This window comes from Thunnus thynnus, chromosome 11, assembly GCF_963924715.1.
Source record: "Thunnus thynnus chromosome 11, fThuThy2.1, whole genome shotgun sequence".
Lineage (NCBI taxonomy): Eukaryota > Metazoa > Chordata > Actinopteri > Scombriformes > Scombridae > Thunnus > Thunnus thynnus.
The window spans coordinates 30,099,110-30,126,799 of record NC_089527.1 but is presented as its reverse complement, the minus strand read 5'-3'; the positions used below and the strand labels follow the sequence as shown (position 1 = coordinate 30,126,799).

At 40.0% G+C, this 27,690-nt stretch overlaps 1 protein-coding gene across 9 annotated transcripts in view; it reads left to right on the top strand.

The window, feature by feature from the left end:
- map4k4 (mitogen-activated protein kinase kinase kinase kinase 4) overlaps positions 1-26,093 on the top strand; it is a 95,049-nt gene extending 68,956 nt beyond the window's left edge. For 2 of the 9 annotated variants that reach the window (XM_067604390.1, XM_067604395.1), the window contains 17 exons: positions 2,222-2,377; positions 7,042-7,344; positions 9,074-9,183; positions 11,052-11,212; positions 11,453-11,550; positions 12,310-12,488; positions 12,667-12,784; positions 13,354-13,707; positions 15,015-15,129; positions 16,262-16,450; positions 17,072-17,215; positions 19,976-20,110; positions 21,649-21,749; positions 22,070-22,219; positions 22,503-22,662; positions 23,280-23,419; positions 24,810-26,093. In XM_067604390.1, the coding sequence (XP_067460491.1) occupies positions 2,222-2,377; positions 7,042-7,344; positions 9,074-9,183; positions 11,052-11,212; positions 11,453-11,550; positions 12,310-12,488; positions 12,667-12,784; positions 13,354-13,707; positions 15,015-15,129; positions 16,262-16,450; positions 17,072-17,215; positions 19,976-20,110; positions 21,649-21,749; positions 22,070-22,219; positions 22,503-22,662; positions 23,280-23,419; positions 24,810-24,893 (2,697 nt within the window). In that variant the 3' untranslated portion in view covers positions 24,894-26,093. The remainder of the gene's footprint in view (positions 1-2,221; positions 2,378-7,041; positions 7,345-9,073; positions 9,184-11,051; positions 11,213-11,452; positions 11,551-12,309; positions 12,489-12,666; positions 12,785-13,353; positions 13,708-15,014; positions 15,130-16,261; positions 16,451-17,071; positions 17,216-19,975; positions 20,111-21,648; positions 21,750-22,069; positions 22,220-22,502; positions 22,663-23,279; positions 23,420-24,809) is intronic. The other 7 variants (XM_067604392.1, XM_067604396.1, XM_067604397.1 and 4 more) reach the window with 5 other exon arrangements.
- Positions 26,094-27,690: the final 1,597 nt, after the last annotated feature.

Genomic DNA, 27,690 nt, shown 5'->3' with positions numbered 1-27,690 from the left:
CATCAATGGAAAATTAATTTCCTTCAATTATGATAATTGATTTAATCATTTTAGTCAATTATGTAAAAAAATGCCAAACAATTTTTCTTTTTTGGCTGCTGATTACACTAATAAAAGTCAACATAAATCATTTAGTTCAGATTGTGAGATTGTTAAAAAAAACAATTTACAGATGAAGCAAACAAGCATTGTTAAATTAATATATAGAAAAAAAGATGTTGCTACTGTAGTCCAAAACAGGGTTATGTTTGATAAAATATGACTTTTTCCACAGAATTATCTGATGGTTGTGATCCCATGTTGATGTACAGATAAGTTCCCAAGAAATTTCTGAGACTGACATGTGTTTATAATTGGGGATTTATATGCATCATGACTATATAATCTATTTTGACCACTTCCTGTGTTTTTGAAAGTAAAATACAAAAGTATGCCACATTACACGATGAAAAATACTTGATAACTCTATATAATCTATTTTGACCACTTCCTGTGTTTTTGAAAGTAAAATACAAAAGTATGCCACATTACACGATGAAAAATACTTGATAACTCTTTAATTGCTGAGGTCTACAGCCTAATTGTGGGCTCAAAGGCCAAAAACAGTTGTCAAAGCCAACAATCTTATGTCTGATCTTATCATTTTAGAGTTCTTACCTCCTGTTTGAACCACTTTGGAAGAAGAGTTTAGGATGAACTGCTTACCTGAACGGCTCTTCCTCCTCAGTGAGGGCACTACTGCTCCTTTAATTAGCCTCACTCTTGTCTTTGCCACCATAATACTGCAGTTACTCTAATAACAGACCACCTCATTAGTCCTCAGTATGACTCCTTGACTCTCTCTTTTTGGCATCCTGCTGTTGCCATTTAGCACTTGGTAGGGGAGGAAAGGAAGGGAGACATGAAGCAGATCAAACAGCAACTGTGTGCATGGGGGGGGGGGGGGGGGGGGGGGGTTCTGGTTTGTTTAAAGCTACTAGAGGACAGGTGGGGTTTTACCACACAGGACAAAAAAGCAAAAACTGCCAGAAACTCATTGATGTGATCTGAAACACACTCTGGGCAGCCATGTTGGAGGATGCACTTGGGCAACAGTGGTTGTGAACAGCGGGTTTATCACAAGTTGAGTCCTATTTTTGTAGCTAATAACAACATTGTAATCGCTAAGTTCAGTGCTGAGATCTTGGAAAATGGCAACATCGCAAAAAAAAAAATCAGATAGGGAAAGAAACATGAGCAGTCAGATGATCAGACAGGTTGTAAACAAAAGGACGTTGTTGTAGTGATATCATCGTGTTTCCAGATCTCAGTAGTTACTCTGTTGAGTAGAATATCACCGTAACAGATAGAAATGATAGCCAAAACTATGGTAATAAGACCCACATTGTATTAAATCTGACTTATCCATGAATTTCTTTACTGGTTTTGATTGGAAACATATTTCAACGCTTGATAATCTGATTCTGCAGTTTTTTACAATAATTTGTCAGTGCTACATCAGAGCTGCGCACATCTGAAAAGGATCAAACCCTCTGGCGAATAAGAATGGACTATTCTCTTATACTTTTAAAAACGTGTTTGCCATCTAACTATAATCTCACTAGAGATATTTTTTAATCGTAGGGTAGTTCAATGAAAGTTCTGTTAAGGAGCAGCCATTTTCAAATTAGGATCATATAAGTGATTGGATTTTCAGACTAAGGAACACTTTTGAGACAGTTTAAAACATGTCACAATTGTTTAATGTTGGTGTACAAACTGATTTTCAGCCAAAATGTCACTGACTCCTCTTTCACACACAAACAAAGCCTCAGTACATACTGGGAATCAGTGTCCTGGACCTCAGTGTGTATCCTAACCTTTCTTTTTTCACTGTGAATGTTTTCTTCTCCACATGAAAAATGCATGACACTCTTTGCTGGTCGTGTTGCTGTTGTCCTACTAGCAGGGATGTGGGAATATTGTGGCAACAATAACACTGCTGCCCTTGAGAAAGTGCTTTATTGTTCCTGCTGGTGTGCCTGTTTCAGCAGATGACTTTCTGATGTGCCTGTACTACTGCTGGTACAAAATGTCTCTGCTCTGCGGGGGGAAACTAACAAACCGTAGCGCCTGATGGCTTTTGTCCATTTACCCTCCACTTTATGTCCTCGCACACATTGACATGTACTCTCAAACCACAGCTAATGCTTCTTTGTGTGTGTGTGTGTGTCCTCCTTAGGCTGATGAACGATACCGGAAGAACATCCAGGGTTCTCCTCAGTCAGCACAGAGCAAACCACAGCAGCCTCCAGTGCCGCCACGCTCAGAGTCTTCCTACCCCAATGGGAACTCGTCCTCTGAGGCGCCGGCCATGCACCGGCCTGTAGAACCACAGGTAACCACCGTGACCTCAATCCCCCCCCCCCATCCCCTTAAATTATTCCTCCTACTTTACTTTCATGGCTTTTGTACACAGGCAGCATTTTGAGTTGGTGGGTTGTGGGTTGTTTCTGCCACAAAAACAAGTCCAGTGGTGCTTTTCTCTTGCAGGATTTTGCTGTGTTATTGCTTATTGGGCAGATTGAGACTCTAAGGCTGAGCGTGAGGAAACACCAACATGCTCTCTGAGACTTCAGGTCTGCTTGTTTAATGACATTTACTCCAGACAACTGATCTCCTGAGCCTTAGTAGCAGACATGACTCATAAGCTCCTCAAACAAAAAAAGTAAATGCACGTGGCTTCATATGATATGCTTTTAAGTCATATGATACCTGCCTCCCTATTCATACTTTTGTCAGACAAATGTCTGTCTTGCTGTTTTCTCAACCATCCTTCTATACTATTGGGACTGTAATGAGTCTTATGTTTTTATTTCAAACTGAAGATTTCCTGATGTGACGTTACATTAAAACCTTTCCACTGGCAGGTTGTATTGTAAAGAGGCTATAGTAAATGCTGACTTAATTATCAAGGATTGGCTGTTAAGTCTTTATTCAATTTTTTTCCTCACTTTCTTGTTAGTGGACCAGTTTATAGTGTTGCAAGAGAGGATTGGTAAAAGATGATACAGCCGCAGCAGGTATCCCAACTAAATCCTGTTATTTTTCATTCAGGTGAAAGGAGTGGAGCTGCATCTGTAATTTCCTTGACAGAGACAATGGCAGTAATGCTTTCTTGAAAATCTTTCATCTTGAAATAGCTCTTCTGAATAAACTAACAACTCACAACCAATCACATGACCTGTTGCAGGTGACTCTGTTTTGGTAGGTGCCACAATTTAAAAATGTCAACAAGTTCAGCTGCTCAGGCTGCAAATACTAAGAATCAAATTCAAATGTAGCTTTTCTTTTTGGTTGTGAACCTGCCTTTTCTCCTGTTTGAACAGACCAAATCTGATTTTGTTTTGAGGACATTTTGACCAGTACACTGCCAGTGTGTTGGGGTTCATTTATGGTGCTGTTATTCACTTTGCATCATTCACTGCATGGTGTCAAGTGAAGCCAGTTAACGGGAAATTGTGAAATCAGCCTAGTTTGTAACCTCACATCCATGTGGCAGTACCCCTCATCTCCACTGACTCTAGATGTTGCCTGTATCACTTAGTCATAATCTAAAACAGTCTCTCTCTCAGGTGATTCTCTTTGCTCTTGCCCTGTTGACTGGATGTCCTGATAGTGATTATAAACTTGATCTAAAGTAGATGTGTTCACTAGTTGTGGTTCTTTTCTATTATTTCCTCTTTCCTAAGTTGTTTCTAGCTTAACTCTTTCAGGTTGTTTCATCTGGAGAATGGATCCAACTATCTGCTGTTGTTGAACGTCTCTAGTCTCCATTTAAATACAGGGTTGTCATCAATTCTATTTCAATTCACTGCTTTAAAATTGTAAATTGTGAAACTGTGTTTCATCTCCGAGCTAATGGCAGAATGCGCATTTTCATTTTCAGAAACAAGAACAGAGAAAATTTTATGACACCACAAAGAAAGTGGTGGTTTCTGACAAAAGTTTTTTTTTAAATCGAAAAGTCTTCCTTTTTACAAAAAAAGTGGCAATGAAAAAGAATTGATCCCAACCCTGATTAAACACCCTTCTCCCATGATTAAGTCTTTGATTGACAGGATGTCCTCCTACTCGTCAAGCCAAACAAAAGTACTTTCACCAAATGTGTAATTATTACAAAGTCACTTTCCCCCCAAAATTTGCATACATGTCTGTGTGTGTGTGTGTGTGTGTGTGTGTGTGCATATGCGTGTGTGTGTGTGTATGTAAACATGAGAATGTTTGTCTGGTGGTATGTTGGGGGTTTGATCTTCTCTGCTCTACATGCTGTACCTCCTCATTGTGTGCTGCTGATTAAAAACATCCATAATTCATGGGCACCCAGATTTGCAGCAGGGTGACTCAGACAGTATTAGTCATCTTCTCAGCAAAGAACTCAACTCACTAAGCATGAATAATCGCAGTTCATTGAAGTCAATCTGTTTGGAATATGTGAAAAGATCAAATTATGCAAAAATGAAACTGTAACTTGGTAAAATGGGGTTGGGGTGATGATGTAATTCACTAGTGCGTTATTAAGCATGTGGCATAATGTTGAAAGTGGATTAGTCAGTTTTCTCTCATTAGCTACGAGTCATCAAACTCAGATGCAGCGTTGTGTTCTAACATGTCCTTGTTACATGCTCATACTAAACTGTGTACTGACACAAACGTGGACGAGTTCATTTTGAGGTCCTCTGATTAGGGCTAATTAAATAAAAATGAAAACTGCAGATTTACTTTTGTGTCAAAATAGCAAGAAGCTGCAGTCACAAAGTGTATTTGTTGCTAAACCTGATCTTATGGTGCTGGACACAATTTCCAGCCCACAAATTAAACTGTGCATTGTAAGAGATGCTTAACTAGCATTACAGTGCAGTACATGTATTTTGTTTTCAACAGGTTTTCATACATAAATGACAAAACAAGCTTTTCATCAGTGCCTTTCCAAATGACCCATAAGACTGTTCCAAAAACAACTCATATGAGCTTAAACTGATCTGACACCTCTGTGGTAAAGTTCTGGTTCAGTTTAGACAACAAAGACTACTAAGTTGAGGTAAGAGGCTCGTGGTCACAAAGAAGGTTGTAGGAAGATTGCATTCATAGTTAAAAGAAACCAAGACGAGATGCAAACTGCCGTCTCCATTGTCAAAGTCACATGCTTTTTGCCCCAACCATGAATGTGTGCATGTTGTATGACCTGTATGTGTTTTTGCCAACATGTATGTTTGCATGCTAGCCTGTGTTCATGCCTTGTTAATACAAATCATCTCCATGCTTGGTACTGTTGGTGAGGCTGAGTCCTCCTGAGGCCTAAAATTGGTGAGACTACATTGAAAGCACAAGGGATAATGATAGTTTTCTTTATAAATGTAATTCAAATGAAGGATTTCATCTGGCTAAAAAAAACAACAAAACATTAAGGTCTTGATTTAATTCAACCCTTAGATTGTTCTGAACAGTTACATGTAGTGTCTATTTTTAGTTTTAGAAGAATTGAAAGCATTCATGCAATACTGATCTTATTCATGCAAATTGGCAAATATGTTGGAAGTTTTAAGTTTAAGTAGGTGAAACCTACAGGTTCCCTGATGTCAGCGGTTTACTATGTAGTGCTAGCTTTTGAATATTTTATCATTCTCATAACGTCATCAACATATTTTTCTGGAGTTCATTTTCCTTAAATTATTAAATGAATAAAAACAGACAATTTCCAAAGTGGTCACAGACAGATGTAAACAAGAGATGATAAAAGAAAAATGAGTCTCAGTAATATTTGTCTCAGGATCAGTTCAGCCTCATTTCTTCATTCACTGTCTGCTTTTTGTTAATGTTACTGTCTTGTTTGAATTGTTGTTCTTCCCCTGTGTCACTCTAAGAAATCAAAAGTATGACATGATACCTTTTGTTGCTCAGGCTGCACCTTTTTCCAAATCAGTTATTGATTAAATTTGTGATTGGAATAATAGCTCTTACAGTGCAATTTCTGCTCCCCCGAAAGGTTCAGCCTCAGTGACAACAGGTACAAACTGTACATACCTTTATTTCGTGAGTCTTTCTTATCTCCTTCCATTGCTCATTAAAAACTTGGGTTCTTTAGGGGCTCTGCTAAGATTTGGACCGACACAACAAAAAACAACAAAAATGTTGTTAAATTTTCTCTCAAAAACGAAAAAACAAAACAAAACACTACAGCAGCTAAGTTCATTGTTAAGTTCCTCCTCTGTAGTTAAAGACAGTTAGAGCTGATCCAGTATCAACTGTATCTTAATGCAGTTGTTCTGCCTTGGTTCTTGAGCGCCGATGATTCTATATTCTGCCAGGGTCATCGCTTGTATTCACTCATGTCAGGTTTTAAATGGTCCCTGACTCAGTATCAGACTCAGGAGAATAGGAATCAGAAGAGCTCTGGGCACAGATAACCATGATTGGAAATCACTGTTCCTTGAAGAGAGTTCCACAAAGAACCCCTCTGTAGTCCCTATCACACATGCTCTCTGTTAGATAAATGTGAATGCGCTATTGGAGATTATAAAACAGGCAGTAAAATTTGCTATCTAATAAATGAGAACATTTATCAGGAAATTCAATGACAATGGTCATTAATTAAGACTTTAACAGCAAAATAATTTTTAAAATCCATTAGTGATGCTCACTGATGATAAAATTATCGTGCAAGCATTGTGGCTGTTTCCATAAATGTCATGTCCCAATGATGTTGTAACCAACACCTTATTGATAAATTATTGATGAATGATAAAAGACCTTCAATCTAACACATGGATGAAGCCAGCAATGTCAGATATTCAATGTCTGAAAAAGCCTCATGTTGAAGCTTCATGTCAGTGTTCCTGAGCCTTTTACAGAGGGGTTCCTCAAGGAACTGTTTTAGGCTTCGCTATGGCTCCAATCTGACAAGCCCCTAAAGATACACTGAAGCCCCTGTTCTCATCAGAGTGCACTGCATGCACACTGACCCATCCTCCCCCAATGTGTTCTGTTTTTGTCGTCTGGAAGGTCCGTTCCCATCTGGCTGCTTTAAAGAGCAGCGGCAGTGTGGCCTCATCAAACTCCTCCGCTACCACCCCGCCTGCTGTGTCTCGGTCGCATTCTTTCAACGAGCCTCTTACCCGTAGCTTTGAAAATCTTCACCTTCGCAACAGCCAGGAACCCCACCAACACTACCACCAACACCATCACCCTCCATCTTCATCACAATCCTCCTCATCATCAACTCCTGCACGCACTGACCCACAACCCCACCCCCAGCCTAGGCCCTCGCCCCATGAACCGGCCCCTTCAGCGGAGGTCCCTCCCAGGGTAAGGACAGGAAGAAAGACCCCTGGTGTAGTCTTAGAGCAGTAGTTAGACACAATTTTCTAGCAACTGACCAAACAGGGCAATCCTGAATCCCCAAGAAACCAGACTGTCATTATCCCCAACTGTTCAATTTATTACTTTAACAGCTTCCCAGCCTCTGCCTGATTCTTTATACTATCAATAATTCATGTTTTATTGGATTTTCTTTCTGGTCATGCAGAAAACAAATGCGCAGGGCAATGATACTGTAGATAATTTAATTAAATCTAAATTAAGATTAACATAAGGGTTTTTGGATATATACAGGTTGATTTGCAGCTTTTTTCATGTAAAAGAGGAAGTTAAGTTCATGTGCGTCATGAATCAGTGTTGACTCTCAGAAAAGTAGCTTGCTGTTAGTAAGAACCACAAAATTCAGTATGTGACCTGTTTATAACCCAGCTGCGGGTACTGCAACAATGCTGAACACTTGGACATGTTGAGACAGTGTGTCTTTCCATGTCATGTTGCTTTTTCTTTCCTCACCAGACTAATTTAGCCATTTACTGTACAGCCACAGACATAAAACATAAAAATAACTGCAGAAGGAGAGAAAAATAAGCAAAGGAGGATGGGATTTCTACATTTAGAAAAACAGTTTTTGCCACCTGAATATATAGGGCGTTGAACACTCTGGTTAAGTATAGGAAAGACAAGAAAGCTACTTGACACCACCCACAAATGTGGGTAGTGAGAATTTACAAAAGTAGAAAAGATCTAAATTCAGTCCTCTGAGCCAAAGTTAGTTGTCCTCCAGAAAAGGAAACCTGCTGTTATAAGCATAACTGCCGCCAAGCTGAACCACAACCCTGTCGAGACTGGACTGTATTGTACATAGAGTTTGAATACGCCACATGAACATCAGTTAGAATAAGACACGTCACAGGACTTTTCAATCTTGAAATACAGGCGAAGCATGTTACTAAGGAAGGACTGACCTTTGATTAACATCAGTACATATTGTTTCCACTTTGTTCCATATGGTCTGTAACCTGAACGCCTGAAGAAAGCAAAATAATGGCTGTTTATGTTCTAAATGATATTAGCTGCACTGACTGGGCTGAGTTCAGTTCTGCACGGCTTTGTTGTGTTGTGCTGCGCTTTGGATGCTACCCATTGTTCTGCATTGGCTTTACTAGATTTACATATGACTCAGGGGGAAAGGTATGACTACTGGTGCGAATCACAACTACTGGTTTGATAGTTTTGATTTAACAGTGGTGCTGGGGGTTGTGGTGATGGTGGGATATTGGGTACTACATCCTTTTGGTGTGCAAGTTCATCTATTTATCATGCTGGGTAACATGGTTGAGCTATAGACCACACAGTTCACTTTGTCATATGAGCCCACATTTAGTTACAAGTCTATCTTGTTACACTGTTCACTTTTATCTGGTTTGTTAGCAATGGCTGATGTGCTGTGAACAAACCTGACTTGCACACCAGCAGAAGATGGAATGTCTTCAAGTTGTCTGTGGTTAAATTAGCCTGATGAAAATTGCAGATACTACTTCAGAGGTTTTCTAGTTGAGCAGGATGGTGTCAGCTGGGGATGTTGTGTTGCTGCTGAAAAGTCTTCACAGAAGGGTTTATGATAGGTCATGATACATTTTATGTATCTGCTGCACTATCAAGCACATTCATGCACACATGTGTATGTATGAGCTTGTCACTGTCTTTATCATGAAAGGTTCCTGTCAGGACAACATCAAGATCCCCGGTGTTGTCAAGGCGAGACTCGCCTCATCACCATGGCAACGCCTCACACAGCAGTCATGCTGTGCACCGCAATGCTGCCAGGTAAACTTACATGACCCCTCTGATTTGTGTGATTCTGTGTGTTTTTTTCTTTTTTGTAGCAGCTCCCTCCATAAAAAGTCCCCATCTCTCTTCTAACACAAGGACCAAATCTAATTACTCTTATGGTTTGGAAATATACGCACAATTCAAAATAATATAAAGAAAAAGTTCTATTAACCATCATGTTGATTTTGAGAAATACCTTACATTTAAAAACTAATTAACTTGAATGTATCTTCAATTGTAAATGGTGTTATCATGAGGTATTAGCAGTCCTTAGTTTGTGTGCTACTATATGGTTTCAAATGCATGAACTGATAATTAGTGGGTTGTTGTTGGCTGATCAGTGTGCTTTACTGAGCATTTTGAGTTAAATAGCAACTTCATAGTCTCTATATGCTTTAATGAATTACAAAGCTAATAATAATTCATTAACAGTACATTGCACCATTGTTAGATTATGCACGTAATGATCACTATAATGAAATACTGATCATTTGGAAATTAGAATGGAGTTTTTTTTTGAAAGTATAAAATTCATAAATAAGTCTTGCCACTTATTTTGCAATATCTGCATAGTTTGATGAATGAATCATATTAGTAATATACTGTAGAAACTCTAGGAGGTACAAATGAAAGGGGTCAAAAATAAGTATTTTTACAATAGCTTGTTAAATATGTAAATGTTTTAATAGTTAATGATAATCCCTAAATCTACATACAATACATGAACTGTATGTAAGTATATAGGAATGGAACTGGGCCCAAAATGGTACCCTGTGGGACTCCACTAGTTATATCTTTCCTGGAGGATATTTCGGTATAGCTACTGTATATCTACAGAGAACATTTTATCAGAGAAATGATAGATGAATCAGTCTAGGGTTCTGAGATCATAATGAATGAAAACTCCACAATGTTAGCTTATAAAAGGAAGTAGTTTGCAGCCTTCAGGAGAATAGTGAGTGCAGTGAAGCAGGTTTCTGTTTTCAACTGTGATTAAAAAGAAATGAAAAAAAACCCTTTAAATGTGCATGCACACATACAGCTGTTCTCACTGAATGTACACACACTGTCCTCACTGTCTGTGTGTGCTGCTTTAGTCTTTGTCTATGGAGTTGTGTGGGAGGGTTTATGTAATAGTGCTAGCTGTCTAACCTTGTGATACTTCTTTGTATGTGTGTGTTCTCACACACTGTTTTCTATTCCAAACCACATGCCTTCTCATGCATCATCTCACCCTTCCTCTAACCCTGCTTTGTTGTATTTTTTATCTTGAAATAATTTAGACTTTAGTAATTGTTTTCACATTGATCACAATGTTTATTTTGATGTTTAATATTAAACCTATTTTTAACTATGTCTGTTTCATTGCAGTTTAGAACAGCTTAGTGTGAGAGCAGTGTGTACCCTTTTATCGCGTTCTCTGTATCTACAAGCATGTACAAGAATTACATCTTTTTCTAAAAAGGAAAATTACCTGGATATGTTTGGAATATAAAAACAATTACAATTTGATTAAAAATGAATAATGCCAAAATTGCAGTGGAAATTGGATTATAAAAGTAACTTAACTAAAAATGTAGTATTTTGGTTTTATGATTAGCAGCTCTTTGCCTGTCCTCTCCATTTTGCTTCACTTTCAGAAAGTGGAATCACATTTTGAGCCACAAGAGGAAAATGGCTAAAATTTAAAGCATTGTATACTGGCTGAAATGAAAATATCAGTTTCTGTATTATAATAAACCCAGTGTTTTAAAATCAACACATTAAGCTACAGTAGTTCTGCAGCCCCACCATTTAAAAGTTTGTCTCTACACTTTTTACATCTCTGACTCTTATGACTCCGGTGTCTATTGGCTCTACAGTGCGGCAGAGCCTCGGCTGCTGTGGGAGCGAGTGGAGAAACTGGTTCCCAGATCAACCAGTAACAGTGGCAGTGGAGGCTCCAGTTCCTCCAGCAGCTCCAGTAACTCCAGCTCTCAGCCCGGTTCTCACTGCGGCTCTGGAGAGAGGTTCAGAGCCCGTTGTGAGTCCACACACACTCTAACAAAGCCGCATTTACAAGCATACAGGAGGTGGATAAAATAACAGAAAAACACCATCTTAACATACAGTTGTGCTAAAGTAAATACTACGTTGTTAAAGGAGAGACACTCAGGTGGAAACACACATGGTTGGATTTGCCTTTTTTTTTTTTTTTTTTGGTATTAAAATCACTCCTGACAGTATACTGACCATTCACCCTTAACTCCTCCATGTCCCTCAGCCTCATCCAAATCAGAGGGCTCACCCCTCCAACGGCCAGAGAGTGCTGGGAAAAAACCTGAGGAGAGGAGGGACTTGGTCAGGCCGAACAGACCAGCGGTGAGAGTTAGACTCAAAGCGGTAGGCTAGGCGGTAGTGCGCTAGCTGGGATAGATCTAGATCTAGAGCTCTGTGTGTGTGTGTGTGTGTGTGTGTGTGTGATGTTTTGGCGTAGCCTGTGGGTACTTTTTTCTCCTTGGCTTTTTTTTCTTGGTGTGTGAATAATAACTGTAAATGGGCTTCTTTGGACTGTGTAATGTGATATGCTTTCCTTCCAATAGAGTGACGTCTTAATAGTTTTCTGCACTAATCGCCTGCTCTCTCTCTACTGGTCTCTGCCTGGGTGGCGGCCATCTTAACTCTTGCCTTCTCTAACCTCAATCAAGATTTGACCTTTTCTTCTAGACTGATGTAATTTTTCATCTTTCCAGCTCTAACAATTTTCTCATTCTTAGAATTAATCCACTAACCTTGCCTTCAGAAGCTTGATGAGCATCAGCTGTACGCGGTACGACTGTCATCTCCTTCCTCGCTTCATCTTTTGGCTTTGCCGCTCACGCTGGTTTCTCATTGGCTGGCGTACCTCTGTAACCACACTTCCTCTCCGACAGCTTTCTGTTTCCTGCTTTTCCTCCTGTACTGCTTCCTACTTTTGTCAAACGAAGTATAACTGAAAAACATATGACATTTTAGCTAACAAATTGAATATCTTGATAACAAATTACCCAGCTGAAGAATGGACAAAATTCCAGAGGGAGGAGAAAAAAAAATAAAAATTAAGTTTGACTCAGGTTTCACCTTTCACCTCTTGACCATTAGGACCTGACAGCTCTGGCCAAAGAGCTGCGTGCAGTGGACGACGTTCGCCCCCCAAATAAGGTGACAGATTATTCGTCCTCCAGTGAAGATTCAGACACCACTGATGAAGATGACGATGAAGAGGTGGACCAGGAGGCAGGCGAGGAGTCGACCTCTGGCCCGGAGGACTCCAGAGCTGTGTATGTACACAAGTTAAACCTCTGATCTCATTTACACTTTGTAGCGACACTGTAACATGGTTAGGTTATATTATAGGTTATATTCCTCTTAAACAGAACCACATGTTCATATAATTATAGGAATTTTAAAAATTGTACCTTTTAATTTGTGTTGAATACCTCTTCCTCTCTTCTGCAGCTCTTCCAGGCTGAGTAATGGAGAGACGGAGTCGGTCAAAACCATGATTGTTCATGACGAGGGCGAGAGCGATGCAGGCTCCACACCCTGCAAAGATAGCACGCTGATCGTCAGACAGGTACTGACCGAAAAGAAAAAAATCAGACTCTGTGTTTACACCAGTCGCATTGTACACTGTATACTTTTAGTTGTTCTGTTGTGTATTTTGTTCATTCATACCCCACGTGTTTTTCCACCTTGTTTTACGTGTGTTGATCATTTTCTGTTCTTAAATACTTTGTGTGGCCGGTGGAGAGGGGTTACATGGTACAAGGTAGAAAAGCATGTAGACAATACAGCAGGTTGGGTTGAAAATCTGATACAGCTATGATTTATTTAATAATATTTATTTACACTTATTACATGAAGTTTAATTGCATTTCAACCCTTTAAGAAGGACATTCAGTAGATTTTAAAAAGATATTTTGTCAGTTGATACATTAGTAGTGATACATGCAGTTAGTACCAATACACACCACAAAATGATTTTTCTCTCACCATATAATTGACTACTAACAGCAGTTTTGTTTCCACCTGTAGAGTAGCCACAGTAGCTTGCCCTTTGCTCTAGCTAACACCTTCCCTTCCCCTGAACTCATCAGGAACACATCTAGACCCAAAGTCGTGTACCCCTCTTTCTACTTCCAGAGTGCAGGTGACAACAAAAAGCGTCCGTGCCCCGGCTCCGGCCCGGGCCAAGCCCAGAGCCCCGGCCTGCTTGCAGGCTTTGCCCCGAGTCCCGGCTCAGTGTCGAGCCCGGGCCTCGGCCACCACACCCCCAGCCCCCACCATCATCATCACCACCACCACCATCACCCCACACAGCACTCGGACAGGAACGGCTTTGCCGGCCGCATCCACCACCTCCCAGACCTGATCCAGCAGAGCCACCATTCCTCCCCCTCCTCCTCTGCATCCAACTCCCCTTCCTCCTCCAGCCTTGCCAGCCCCTCCACCATGTCCCCCCAGAGCCCCCTGGACAAGCTCGGCATCCTCCTAGAGGTATGTCCTTTAGCCCTGACACGGACACCGACCTGTGGGAGCCATTTTTTTGTCTAATCTTGAACAGGAGGAGCAAAGAGAGGTCAAAACCATCATGGCCTGCCAGAATTGGGGAACACTGTAAAGCAGAATCCTTCAGAAACTTCATTACACCAAATTAAAGTTTTAGAGAACTGTGTGAGTTCACAGCTTAAAAAATACCAATAATTTTAATAGTTTGAAAACATGTTTGTCATCATGACCTGTGGCGAAATTCTTCTCACACTGTTGTTGTTTCCACATTTCTGACCGGCCATGATGATAATGTCTTTTCCTGCATCTGTTGTTTTTGTGTGCTGGATTGGGTGGGTCGCCCTCTGCTGGTCACCATCAGCACTGGTGATCCTTCTCTGCCTCTAAATGGCTCCTCACCATTTCTTGTTCTTTTTTTCTATTGATACAAGTTTCCTGCAGAGAGATGGTGTTGGTGGAGGGATCTTTTTATAGATATTTTGGAAGTACAACTGGGAAATCTGTACAGTCTAATTTTAGCATTATTAATTTTTGCCCTGGGAAATTCTTCTTAGGCTTATTGAAGATAGGAATTTGCATCCAATTTACCAGGGGTCAGTACACAGGATCAGCCATAATGCAGGTTTATAGCATGTTGCTTAGAAGAAGTCAAACAAGAATTAACAAAAATACTCTTCATACTTTAGTAAAGTACTACTAAAATAAAAAATATAACATTGTCTCTATGGGAAGGATTTACAGCTGTAGTCCAATCATTCCTCAGTAAGCTTGTATTTACAATCACAACTGGCCTGTTAGTTCTGGTTTTCAGCATTTTTGCTGAAGTGTCCTCAGAGGCCAGTTGTGATTTTACAAGCATTCCCCCTAATATCGAAATCTCATTTTATTCCTTGACGTCGCCTATTTTCAGCAAACGAGTCATATTCTCACATTCCCCAGACAACAGATCATAGCGAACAGGGCAGTTAGGAGCACAACGGCAAGTATGTTTCCCATGGAAATACTTTTTTTTAAACTGCAGTTTTGTTTTCCCTTTTGTTCCTTTTGTCAACAACACTCTATGTTTTTACCCTCCACCATTGTTTTTTTACCTTTTTCCTGAATATTTATAATTTTACCTTCTGATTGAATGCCCATTGTATTTGCATGCAACACATTCAGAAATATCTCAGTTTGCCTGCTTGTTTGACTGCATTGTTTTGTTAATCGTTTACATAAATCTTTATCTTTCAAAAATCACACATACAGAGTCTTAATATTTTGTCACCACTAAATCTTATCGTGTCTCTCCGTAGAGCCAGTCTAGTAATAACATGCAGAAACACAAGTCCTCCTCCTCCTTCACTCCGTTCATCGACCCACGCCTCCTCCAAGTCTCTCCATCCACCGGCAGTGCCCTCAACAATGTTGGTAAGTCCTGTCCCTGACTGGATGCTGGGAAACATCTTACACCAAAAGATGCACAACCACAAAGAGTTATAGGTACCTTTTTGTAACATCTGCTAACAGGTCTCAATAGACCTTTTTCCACCAAAAGATCCAGGAATTGATCCAATGAACTTCCAACAGAGTTCAGAAACTACAAAAGTTCCTTGAGTCTGTTGAGTTGTTATCTATTTGCATCTCAGCTCAAGTTTTGCTTTTTTAACTTTCTTCATCAACATTTTTTGTGCACTTAATTGCTACAGTTCAGTTTTTATCAATCAGCTGTTTGCTGGCATTTAAAAGTTATAATTGTTTAAGATTCTTATGAAACTTCAGCAGTGTTAACTGTTGTTAACTCCGCCCCAGTAGTTTGTAGCCTAAAGTCGCACTTTTGAGCTGTGGCCAATGAACCAAAATCGACAACAGGTTCCTCAGGGGTTTAAGACCCTGAATGTGTGACACTCGGAGAAAAGTTTAACACCAATCCCAAAGCAGTTTGGCAGCGTGGACTCTCCACCTTACAGAGGTCACACAGCTTGTTAGCTGCCACAGTTTACAAACGAAGTTTTCTTATCATGGCAGTCCTCCTGTTCCCATCATCCCTCAGAAGATTGGCCATAGTCAGGGCCAGATCTTTCCAGCCTCAAGGCCTCTGGTATGCTGAGCCATTACCTCACCAGATGCAGCTGGTGACTGGCCACTGACCCTCTTAAGTGCGCTAGATTGTTCAGTCTGCATTTAATCACTGATTTGATGAGTTTAGATTTTCCTACAGATGGCAATTTAAGACAGGCAGGCAAACATTTCCTTGGATAAGTTTGCTTGTATTTCAGACTCTGTTTGAAATCAACTTTCCCAGTCTTCAATTTCAGTCAAGTCAAGTTTATTTATATAGCACAGTTCATACGACAGGCGTAGATTCAATGTGCTTCAAGATAGAAAGCAAAAAACAAAGAGGTAAAGATCATACATACATTTTTATTAAATTTTATATCTTTCATCACAGTTAATCCTCTACTCATTTACAAAAGCAAAAGCAGCACCTTTCTAATGCTGACCATTTGACTGACTCCCACCCTGCCTGATTAATTCTGCATCTTACACCATCCTTCCTAAGCCCCTCCCTTTGACCTTTTAGGCTACGGGAACGATGCCCGGCTGGCAGAGGCGCTGAGGGCCGACCCGTCCCGGAAGGGCTCCGTGGTCAACGTTAACCCGGTCAACACTCGCCCGCAGAGTGACACACCAGAGATCCGCAAATACAAGAAGAGATTCAACTCTGAGATCCTATGTGCTGCACTCTGGGGTAAGAACAACACCACTAACTTTTACATGTATTCATTTTAGCAGTTTCACATCAGTAAATGAGTAATTTGGCAGTTGTTACATCACCACAAACAAGTGAGACAACATGTCAACAAGGAGACTGTCGGTCTGTGCGCTGCAGCATCTTCAAAGAGACACATCATCACAGCTGTCGCACAACTTCTTTTAGGTCTTAACACATCATATGCATCTCTTGAAATCATACTCTTTGCTGCCATCAGAGTGATTTAGATTGAGGTTCATTTCAATTTTTAACATCCAAAAAATGTAGATGAATTTCAGTCTCAAGGATGTTCTATTTATTTTCTGGTTTAACATTCCAAAATTGTGACCTCTTTTAGCACATTTGCCAATGTTGAAGTAATGTTTAATAATTTTATCTTTTGTATCCATCAAAACTATAGCGGCTATAACAGTCTTCACCACTGGGTGGCAGCAAAGCTCTGATAAAGATTCCTGCTCTATCTGTCTGACCAGACAGCATACTTCATTACTAGCTGTAGTCAGTGTTGTTGGAGTTGTCCCCTAAGTTTGTGTGTGTGTGTGTGTGTGTGTGTGTGTGTGTGTGTGTGTGTGTGTGTGTGTGTGTGTGTGTGTGTAGGAGTGAACTTGCTGGTGGGAACAGAGAGCGGCCTGATGCTGTTAGATCGTAGCGGTCAGGGGAAAGTTTACCCTCTGATCAACAGGCGGCGCTTCCAGCAGATGGATGTCTTGGAGGGACTCAATGTTCTGGTCACTATATCAGGTACACACACACAGGCACAAGTGCTTGCACACACAGTTTAGTTTTATTGCACTTTATGAGGCCAAATTTGTTCCACTGGGATGAAGAATTGGTCAATAAGATGGACTGAAGCAAACATGAAACCACAAATTTTCATTCACACATGGACACCATTACAATAAAAATACACGCAAATAGAATCATGCATATAGATGCAGATGCAGAAATACACACACGCACACACACACACACACACACACACACACACACACACAGAAAGAGAGAGTTCAATCCTAATAATGTAGACTTCATTATGAAACTAAACTACAGTTTCACTTCTGTCACTGTCACACTTAGAATGTGTTTCTATTTTGTCTGGTTTACTTCTCTTCCCGGCTGGCACTTAAACCCACACACACATATCCTGTAAATACACACTAAAACCTGCTACGTCCTACGTGTGCTCAGATGAAATGTGACTTTTTAATCAACACACAGTTCCACGTTCTTACTTCTCTTTCTCAGTTTTACTCACACACACACACATTAGTGTTACAACAGATTTTTTTAAGCTAAACGGATGTTGAGTAAATCTCTGCCAAGTGAGAAAACGTTGTGTGTGTGTGTGTACAATATGTAACGCTGACACATACTTAAGCTTTCCATGATGGAAGGAAATCCCACAGAGCAACATGCGTCTATTTCCTTCTGTTAAACGTGTTTGCGGTACAGACATATAAATATTCACGTCATGGAAAGTTATATCACCATAGCGTGTGAAAAACAAAAAATTGTAATTGACAGCATGTCATCTTTTGGGATCAGATTGGTTGGAGACAATATTAACAATGGCCTCACGCATTAAAGACATGGCTAACTTAAAGGGGACATATTATGCTTTTTGTGATTTTGTGTTATTTATATACTGTTATGATGTCAGATATCTATGCTTAATATGGTCAAAGTTCCAAAACTTTAGGTTAACGTATGTATAAATGCTCCCTGCAAATCAAAAGGCAAGACTTCAACCTGCTCTGAACGCTCCATGTATGTTTTTTTCCTACCTTGCCAGCAAGCAGACATCAGGTTGTTGAGCATGCTCCTGAGCAACGACCCATTCTGTAGCTTTTGTTCTTGCTAAAGTTTTTCCATGTGGTTTGCATTGTCCACTATCATATTTTTGATTGGATTCAAGCTCAGACATGCATAGATGTATTTGAAAAGTTGACATTTCGAGTAAAGAACGAAAAAAGTAGGGAAATCCTACCACTATAATTTGTTGCACGGTTTGTTGACATAGTCTCTGCAGCCGGCAGATATCTGCTGAGGGGTATCTTCCGAGAGCAGGCCAATCAGAACAGAGTGGGCTCGTTTGGAGGGGTGCCTTAAAGAGACAGGAGCTAAAACGACCTGTTTCCGACAGGGGCTGTTCAAAGGGTCAGTGTAAAATAAATAAGTTGAGTTTTTTGAACTATAAATCATGCAAAGATATTCCAGGAGAGCCCCAGATTAAAAATATAGAACTGTAAATGTGCAGAATATCCCCTTTGATTTCTAAGAAGTGCATGATTTCTTATGGCGGTTCAAATTGAAAAGTCATCTGCAGTCGTCTTGTCAAACTCTTGGTTGAGTTTGAACTTGATTTCTGCGGTCTTGAAAGTACTCTGAGCCTTCATTGAAATGAACCCAGCATCATCCACTCTGATCACGACCACTTATGGCAAGTACCCAAATGAACATTGAAACAGGTTTTGCTTGGTGTGATCATCCCTCACATCACTTAAAGTGCCAGCTGCAAAGGAAATTCATTGTATTTCATTATTATTATTTCATACTTGTATGTTGCTTCTAATGAATTTGAGTGCATTTTCATACAGAAATCCATTTCACATGGGATGTACAGTGGTCACACCGGGATATGGCATCTAACATAAAAGCCACATGTGGTTTAGAGTACTTGCACCTATTTTCCAATCCGAGTACAGATCTAATTTAATGCCAAATTACTTAATAAATGTAGCTTTAAATAAAACATTTGGGTGGAAACTGAAGTCTTGTGCAGGTTTTAGTGGTGGAATCAATTCATTTGTATATCATAAACTAAAATGACCAAACTATTGACCAACTAGTTATCAGACTATTCTTACAACTTCCTACAGCTAAACAAATAAAGCCACTCTTATTATTATTATTTGGATGTATACACACAGTTAAAAGAGGGACTACTGATCATTTATTGTTGTTCTGATTGCATGCACGCACACAAACACACACACGCACAGATACACAGTTCCTTTGCATGTTGTTTTGTCCCAACTTGGCCCAACTCATCACCAACTTCCTGAAATGTTGCAAAAGACCGCAGTAATACAGGATGGAGAAAAATCCCATCACAGCTCTTCTAAAGTGTGTAATGATTTTTGCAGCGGTAAGAACAAGCATGAAATCATCAAATCAAGTGTGTTCATTTATAAATTGAGAGTCACAGGCTAGAATTAAATATCAGCAAGCGCTCAGCAGCTAATAAGGACATTACAGGTGGCTTTCAGGGTTGCTCTTAATTGTTAGTCTGTCTTTAAAAGTGCCCACATAGACACCCAGAGTAGGCCATCTGTATGAGTTTGCCAACAAAATTCACAAATGCAAAGTTTGCAGTGTAATGGTGAATACAGGATTTGCGAGATGTAAAACAAAGGTTGATCATGTGTGAGTCTCTCCCTACTTTTCTAACCATTTATCACCACCTCTCACCCTCTCCTTGTCTTTCTCTATCAACGACAGGTAAGAAGAACAAGCTGCGTGTGTACTACCTGTCCTGGCTGAGGAACAAGATCCTGCACAATGACCCTGAGGTGGAGAAGAAACAGGGTTGGACCACCGTAGGAGACCTGGAGGGCTGCGTCCACTACAAAGTTGGTAAGTAACATTCTCACAGTTTGTAAACAGCAGGACTTTATTGCAGGTAGTCTGCCAAAGGCTGGGAACCTTTTTCTTTGCATGTTTCCTTCCTGTCACTATGGTTATCTGTTAAGATTAGTAAAGGCGTAAGGTAAGGGTTTGAGAGTGTGTCTAAATATCATTATCATTTCATCACTAATCCATCTGATTGATTTAGTGTTCAGATTATGTGAGATTTTTTAGCTTGAAAATAATGCTATCTGGTCAGCTAGTCATCCCTGCTTTTTTATGAGTGCATGTTTCCCTTCAGAAACCCCCCCAGCCACATCTGGATTCAAACTGGTGACTCCTCATGACTTTATTAAACAAACTGCAGGGTGTTCACACATTTACAATAGCAGCATGTCACTGATATCTGATGGGAGGAAAGCCCTCGGTTAAGTAATGATGACAAACGATGGACATCTGTGTGGACATGGTAACTCGGCTTTCCTGTCTAAAATTTAGAATGTCCTTGGTGATGGTAGTGCCATTGAGCAAAGTCTGGCACTTCCTGTTGGAAACCCCTCTCTGCTGATCACAGCTGTCAGTCATCAATCTATTTCCTGTTGAGGAGTTTTATTCATCGAACATCGATTTTTTTTTTTTTTAAAGTTTTTATTACTTGTGTGTGTGCGTCAGATTTCTTCAGCTTGCAGAGACTAAACCAACACTTGTGGAATGTACAGGATTTTCCTAAAACCCAGAGATGAGACAGACTGTCACCCACTGATACAACTTGGTTGAGTTTTTCTTCAGGAATATGAGACAGAAATAAAACATTTAAATATTAATTACTAACTCAAACTATGTTGAAGACTAAGTGCAGGCAAAAAATCTCTCAGCTAAGCAGAATACATTTGTAACTATAACTTCTTCCCTCGTTTGATGTTGTAAAGTCATCTTGTGCAGATGTTGGGTCAAGGAGGAGCAGTATAAAGATCTTTTGATAACTAAGATAAAGACCATAAGATATTTTCATAAAATTTTAAATGGCTTTTAGTTGTTTAGTTTAGTCTCATACTTGCAGTATACAGTGAATGAATCATCCACACCCCAGAACAAGATATTGCCATGCACAAACCATGTTTTAGAGAATTATAAGATTGTATGGCAATTAGGACTTATCAGGGCTTCAACATTTTGTGTAATTAATCAATAATCAGACACTTTGCTGTAAACTGTATTGACTAATGCAGCAGGCAAGAAAATGACACAATCACACATGTGAACACAAAATCCAAATGAACCCCATTTTAATCCATTTCACTCTGTTTAAAATGTAAAAAAAAAAAAAAAAAAGAAAAATATGAGCCTTATTGGTACTGTGTCAGACCAAGAAAGTTTGGCTCTACAGCCACAGTGTCTCGAACATCATTAAAGTGATGTGGCTGGAAGTCAACAAAATCTAAAACTGACCAACATTTTGGCATGCAGCTGATGCTGGTTTCCCACCTTGATGGCAACTGAGCCCTGTCACATTTAAGTAATGTTTCCCTTTTAAACTTTCTCACCAGTTAAATATGAGAGGATCAAGTTCTTGGTTCTGGCCCTTAAGAACTCAGTGGAGGTCTACGCCTGGGCACCCAAGCCCTACCACAAGTTCATGGCCTTCAAGGTGAGTCAACCAACCACTGTAGCTCAGCTTATTAGATGATGCATGTGTTAATGACAACAAATACATGTACTGTCTTACATTACTGAAGCTGGTTCTGTGATTATATCATAAGTGTGTCTGTCATGTATTTATACTTGATTTTATGGGGGGGTTTGTATGTGTGTGTCATTAAAATGCATGTTGATACCACGGTGTCAAACGGGTCAAAGATTAAATTCTTCGAAAGTTGTATTATTTATTTAACTACAAATTCATTGAAAACTGTTTGTGCTGCTTGCTATCAATATTCATCTTGTGTTTGTCTGACCTGTGTGCTTCAGTCCTTTGGTGATCTGGTGCACAAGCCCCTGCTGGTGGACCTGACCGTAGAGGAAGGTCAGAGGTTAAAGGTCATCTACGGCTCGTGCTCTGGCTTCCACGCTGTGGATGTTGACTCTGGGGCTGTTTACGACATCTATCTGCCTACACACGTAAGAACAAACATACACAGTCTGCATGTTTTCTGGTGTGTAAAAGAACATTTCACTTCTATACAGTGACCATTTACTGTATAGTACCAGTTAGTGTAAAAATGTTAACTTTATTGATTTCTTTAAATTCTGTGATTGCAATTGTTTATTTCAGTTTCTTAGCAAGAAAGTTTAGTTTTTTAGTTATAAATGATGTTTCAGCCAAGAGGGTTATCAGCAGACATCATTCAGCAATTAATGTCTTAAGCTTATCATGTGAGTCATCCTGGTCGTGTTTCTCCAGATCCAAACCAATATCCAGTCTCACGCCATCATCATCCTGCCCAACACCGACGGCATCGAGCTGCTGGTGTGCTACGAGGACGAGGGCGTCTACGTCAACACCTATGGACGCATCACCAAGGACGTGGTGCTGCAGTGGGGGGAGATGCCCACCTCAGTGGGTGAGTCACAGATATCACATTTGGATCATTTTACAGTTAACCATAATAGGTCAAAACAATCCAGTATTTCACCAGAAAGAAAACAAAGAAAAGGTAAAAATCAGGGAAATTGACTCTGATCTAGATAAAGTTTGAAGCAAAGCAACAAATTAACAAAGAAACAGTTTAGCAGATTGATTAAAATGTGTATGAAATACATATAAACTGAAATAGTGTGGTCATTTGACAGTGCATCTCTTAATCTTAAATTCACATGTATTCTTTGCGCTCTACGGCAATCAACAGGGACTTTCATCACGTAATGTTCACTACATCCTCTAATTTGTACTGTAACACCCAGCGCCTCATCTCAATGGATCAAACTCTTTACAAGGATTAGTTGATCATTGATTACTCAGTAATTAACACATGCTCACACACACACCTATTGTATTTTGCCTACAAGGGACTTCCATCGATCATTTTTCCTGCAGCTGCAGAGGAAACACACATACAGACAACCACACACACACACATACACACACTCTGCATGAGATCTGTTCAACCTTTATCTGTCTTTATGTAAATTGTGATTTTTAAATATCATTTTATCAGTTGACTTTAATTCCTCTGTGCAGCTTACATTCGTTCCAACCAGATCATGGGTTGGGGTGAGAAGGCCATAGAGATCCGCTCGGTGGAGACCGGCCATCTGGACGGCGTCTTCATGCACAAGAGAGCCCAGAGACTTAAGTTCCTCTGTGAAAGAAATGACAAGGTGAGACTTCCATGAAGCACTTCAACAACACATCCTGATCTGATCTGTGCGGCAGTATTCATCAGCACTGGTATGACTTTAGCAGAGATTACCATTCATGCAAATCTGAAATCTTCTTGTCAGGTTTTGGCTTAGCCAGGAAATGTAACAGAAACATTTTAGTTTAAACATCCACTACAGAGGAAAGGTGTTTTTTTTGTTGTTGAGTCTGCTGTCAGACATCACTGCAGGGCATCCAAAAGGACACAGTGGAGCCTGTTTTTATATTTCTTCCCGACATTCAAAGTGAATTAGGTTAATTGTTAACTGTCCAAAACACACAGAAACACACGCTAATTTCCACACAGAGCATCAAACATGTTGGATGTAACTGTCAGCTGTGGCAGTAACATCTAACCATTCTAGTTTCACTTCTCTCTTTTCTGAGCTTTGCTGGTTTGTTTAGACAAGAAGTAAAGGATTATAGTTGAAATGTCTTCTCTGTGGTATCTTATCAGGAACTAAGTTGTTAGTCATTAGCGGGAAGAAAAGTGCTACTGTCAGACTTCAGAGAACCTTCTACGTGACTGCCTTCATTTAGGATGTTTGTTAACACTGGAGAAATCGTCTGACTACAATTCTGATTGGTGTGCCAATGGACTATGATGAACTAGGGCTGAGTGGTCTCGTATTTATTCTGATCTGAAAGATGGGAAGAGGAAATTACATACTGCTCAACTTGTGTGACATGAACCACAGTTAAAGTTCAGTTATTTGTTATTTGTCAACATTGATATTAATGTTACTTTCCATTATTTTAATCACTTTATTTCATTAGGTAGAGAACCAGATTTCTTTTCAAGAGAGACCAGAGGGCAAAAAAATATTCATAATCTGACAACTACACAAGCAATATATGAGAAACGCCACATTTTAAATTCTTATACACAATAAAATGTATAATTCACACAGAATAAAATATTTTTTGTGTCTAACAATAAACTGTTAGTTTTACTAATCTTATATATTATGTTGGAGAACAAAAATATAAGAAAAGTAAATATTGGAAAGCTCTCATCCTCAGATCTTTTTTTTTTTTTATCGGGATTGGCAGCAAGAAACATGATCAGGAAATTTTAATTTTTTTTCAAATATTTTTCTTGTGTCATAAAGTATACTGTTAGTTTTATTGGTTTTGTGTATCATGTAGGAAACTAATAAAAATATAAGACCAAAAAAATCTCGGACATGACTAATATCAGTAGATAATCTTTTATCAGGATCGGTATTGGACAAGAAAAGCTTGACCAGAATATCATCATCATCAAATATTCTTGTGTTCTAATTCAAAGTGCAAACAAGTGTTAGTCGTTGGCAGTAAATCCTCCATCTGTCTGTGTCTCCTCTTAAGGTGTTCTTCGCCTCCGTTCGGTCCGGAGGATCCAGCCAGGTCTACTTTATGACTCTGGGCCGAAGCAACCTGCTCAGCTGGTAGAGGTCCACACCCTGCCCTCTTCCTCCTCCTTCTCCTCATCCTCCTCATTGTCCTCCCCCCTCGCTAACACTGGATCTCAGAACCCACCGTCGATGTCTTGTCAGCACTCTGACAACCAAAAACAGAACAAAAACAACAACCAACCAGACCTTTGAAACAGACGACGACAATGACTTCACCTTCCCTCTGGAGCTGCATCCAAACACCAGATCCGCCTGCGATGCAGTGACGACCGGTCTCATAGTCGTCGCCCCTTGAAATACCTGAATTGTGTAAAAGGAAATTGATGATTAACATATGAAAGGAGGTAGAAATCAATTAAATGTGAATTCAAAAAAAGGGGGTAAACAACATCTTGTTCCCTTGTCCGTTTTCTTGGTGCTCATCAGATTGCGATGCATCATGTCCGTGCTCCTGGGCTGGTCAGTAAGCCTGAGGTCTTCTAACTACTAGTACTGCTACCACTATTATTACTACTACTGCTACTACCTTCTGCAGGTCTGCCACTTGTAAGAGATTTGCCCCCCTCTGCCCCCCTCCTTCCCCCCTCCTCCTTCCTCCCCTCCCCTCTTTCTGATGAGCGTTTCACAGGGCCGCTGTGGTCGGAGTCTGTTGTATTAATGCTACAGTGGTGTGTGTACATGTATTTCTGTTTGGTCCAATTACTGCTGACATGCTGGTTAGAGGTTGAGAATGTCAGCTGGGGGGAAAACGTTAAACCCCCCCCTCCCCGGAGCCGATGGGAATGGTGACAAGCAGGTGGGAGGGGCCTAATAATTGAGGTTTATTGTAAGTCATGTTTGATGGGACTTGACAGGATGGTGTGTGTGTGTGTGTCGTTGAAGTATTGTGTTGTTCGGACAGGTGCTTTAAAAAAGGGGGTGATAGAGAGAGAGAAAGAGGTGTTGAAGCAGATGGATTTCAGAATAGTATTTTTTGAATTATTGCTATTATTATTATTATTATTATTATTATTATTCCTTGAAGATAAGTGTAACTATGTGGAGTTAAACATGTCTTTTACCTTGTTTTTTAAGATTTACGCACATCCACCCACATGTCCACAGTTTGCTTGCTTTTATTCTGAACCCACAGAAGTGAGAGGTGTGTTTGTCTACAAAGAAAGTGATGTGGGTGTGTCACAAAAAATAGTAACATAAATAAAGGTGTCTATGTATAATAAAAGTTCATTTAATCTTCCGGATATTGTCAGTGGTCATGATTTTGCCCCACCGGTCAAACATGACGACCTAAACTCAACTCCGGTAGGGTGATCACCCAGTGTCTCTCAACTCCAGAAACTTGAACTGCTGTGAATAGTCAAACATATAATAAAAAAAAGACAATAACAGAGAGATAAATTAGAGGTGGAAGTTCAGTATGGGTGTGTGCGCGTGCGGTCTGAGAGTCATAGACAAATCAGAATTTTGTGGAAGAGAGGTTAACGCATGGTCACCAGGTTTGTTTCAGTAGAGGAGTTTTCTCTGGAAGGTGCTTTTCTATCTTCCATTTCGTTACTTCAAATCATTTTTCATTTGTATCATTTGTATGAATGAAATGCACTAAGTGTCAAGAATGTAGAAAGACTTATTACTGTGTGGTGGTCCAAGGCATGAGATGATGTTTTTGCTTTGTATCTTGTCACAAGTGATCAATCCTAGATGTTCAATTTCGAGTTAAGCCGATTGAAAGCTGCAGCAGCGGAGCCTCTACGTCAGGTGTAGATATTTTCCGGGGCGGCAACCTTATGCTTTTGTTTTGCAACCTTTTGCACAGCTGTGAGAATCTGTCGGAAACAAGCGCCAAGAGAGCGTCAGAGCTGAGGAGGGTTTTCTAGCATCCTGCGAGTTCTGCTCGCCTTTGTCCGGCACTCTTTCCCATCCAATGAGGACATAAACCTTATGAATCCAACGTTCAGACTGGATTTCAGTGTTACTGTGATGAAGTGTCACAAAACAGGCAACACAGAGAAGAACCTTTCCTCACTCAGCTGTTTGTGAAGAAACTGAAGACGGAAACCCACTTCTATGGGAAGGAATCTTTTTTTTTTTCTCTCTCTTTATTTTGCGCCCCTCACTTCCTGCTCCAGTGGATATTTAAGTTGTCTGTATATGTGAAAGACTGAGCAGCAAACTGCAGCATCAATCTCCTTCAGGCCATCTGCTGAGCTGGATTTTTCTCTGTTTCCACAGCCACTGACAGATTGCACATTGTTCACTGAAAAAAGGGGGCAAAGCAGAGTTCAATTTGAGCTCTGACTTCATGTCCAAATATGTCTTTGTCAGTTCACAAACAAGTTTACCTTGGTTGTGGTTTTCCCCCTGACAAAAACAATCACACACATGAGCGGTGTTCTGACGTATGTGAAGGTCACTGTCAGTCACTCTTGCATAAACATTTTCCTCCCCTTGTATGGAGAAGCTGTTTGGACCCCAATGCTGTGTTGTCTGAGGTCTGTGTGTGCAGTAGTACCTGGTGTGTGTCTCTTATTGCATCAAGGCCTTGAAGAGATGATGTACTGACTTCATGAAAAAAATTATTATTGATATTCTTAATGGGCTAAAAAAGGATAAGATATAAGTCTAGAGGTATATCTGATGAGAAAAAGCAGTCGCTCGTCGACTCACATTGGAAAAGTGCCAAGAGGGCAGCATTTAAAACATGTAAACCTATTGTTATAAAAACCACTACTTAGAAATCCTTTTTTTAAAAAAAGAAATCACTTGAAGCATTGTGTATTCTTAAGTTTTAGAGCTAGTCGGGAAGCTTAACAATAGTTTCTGTTGTTTCTGTAAGT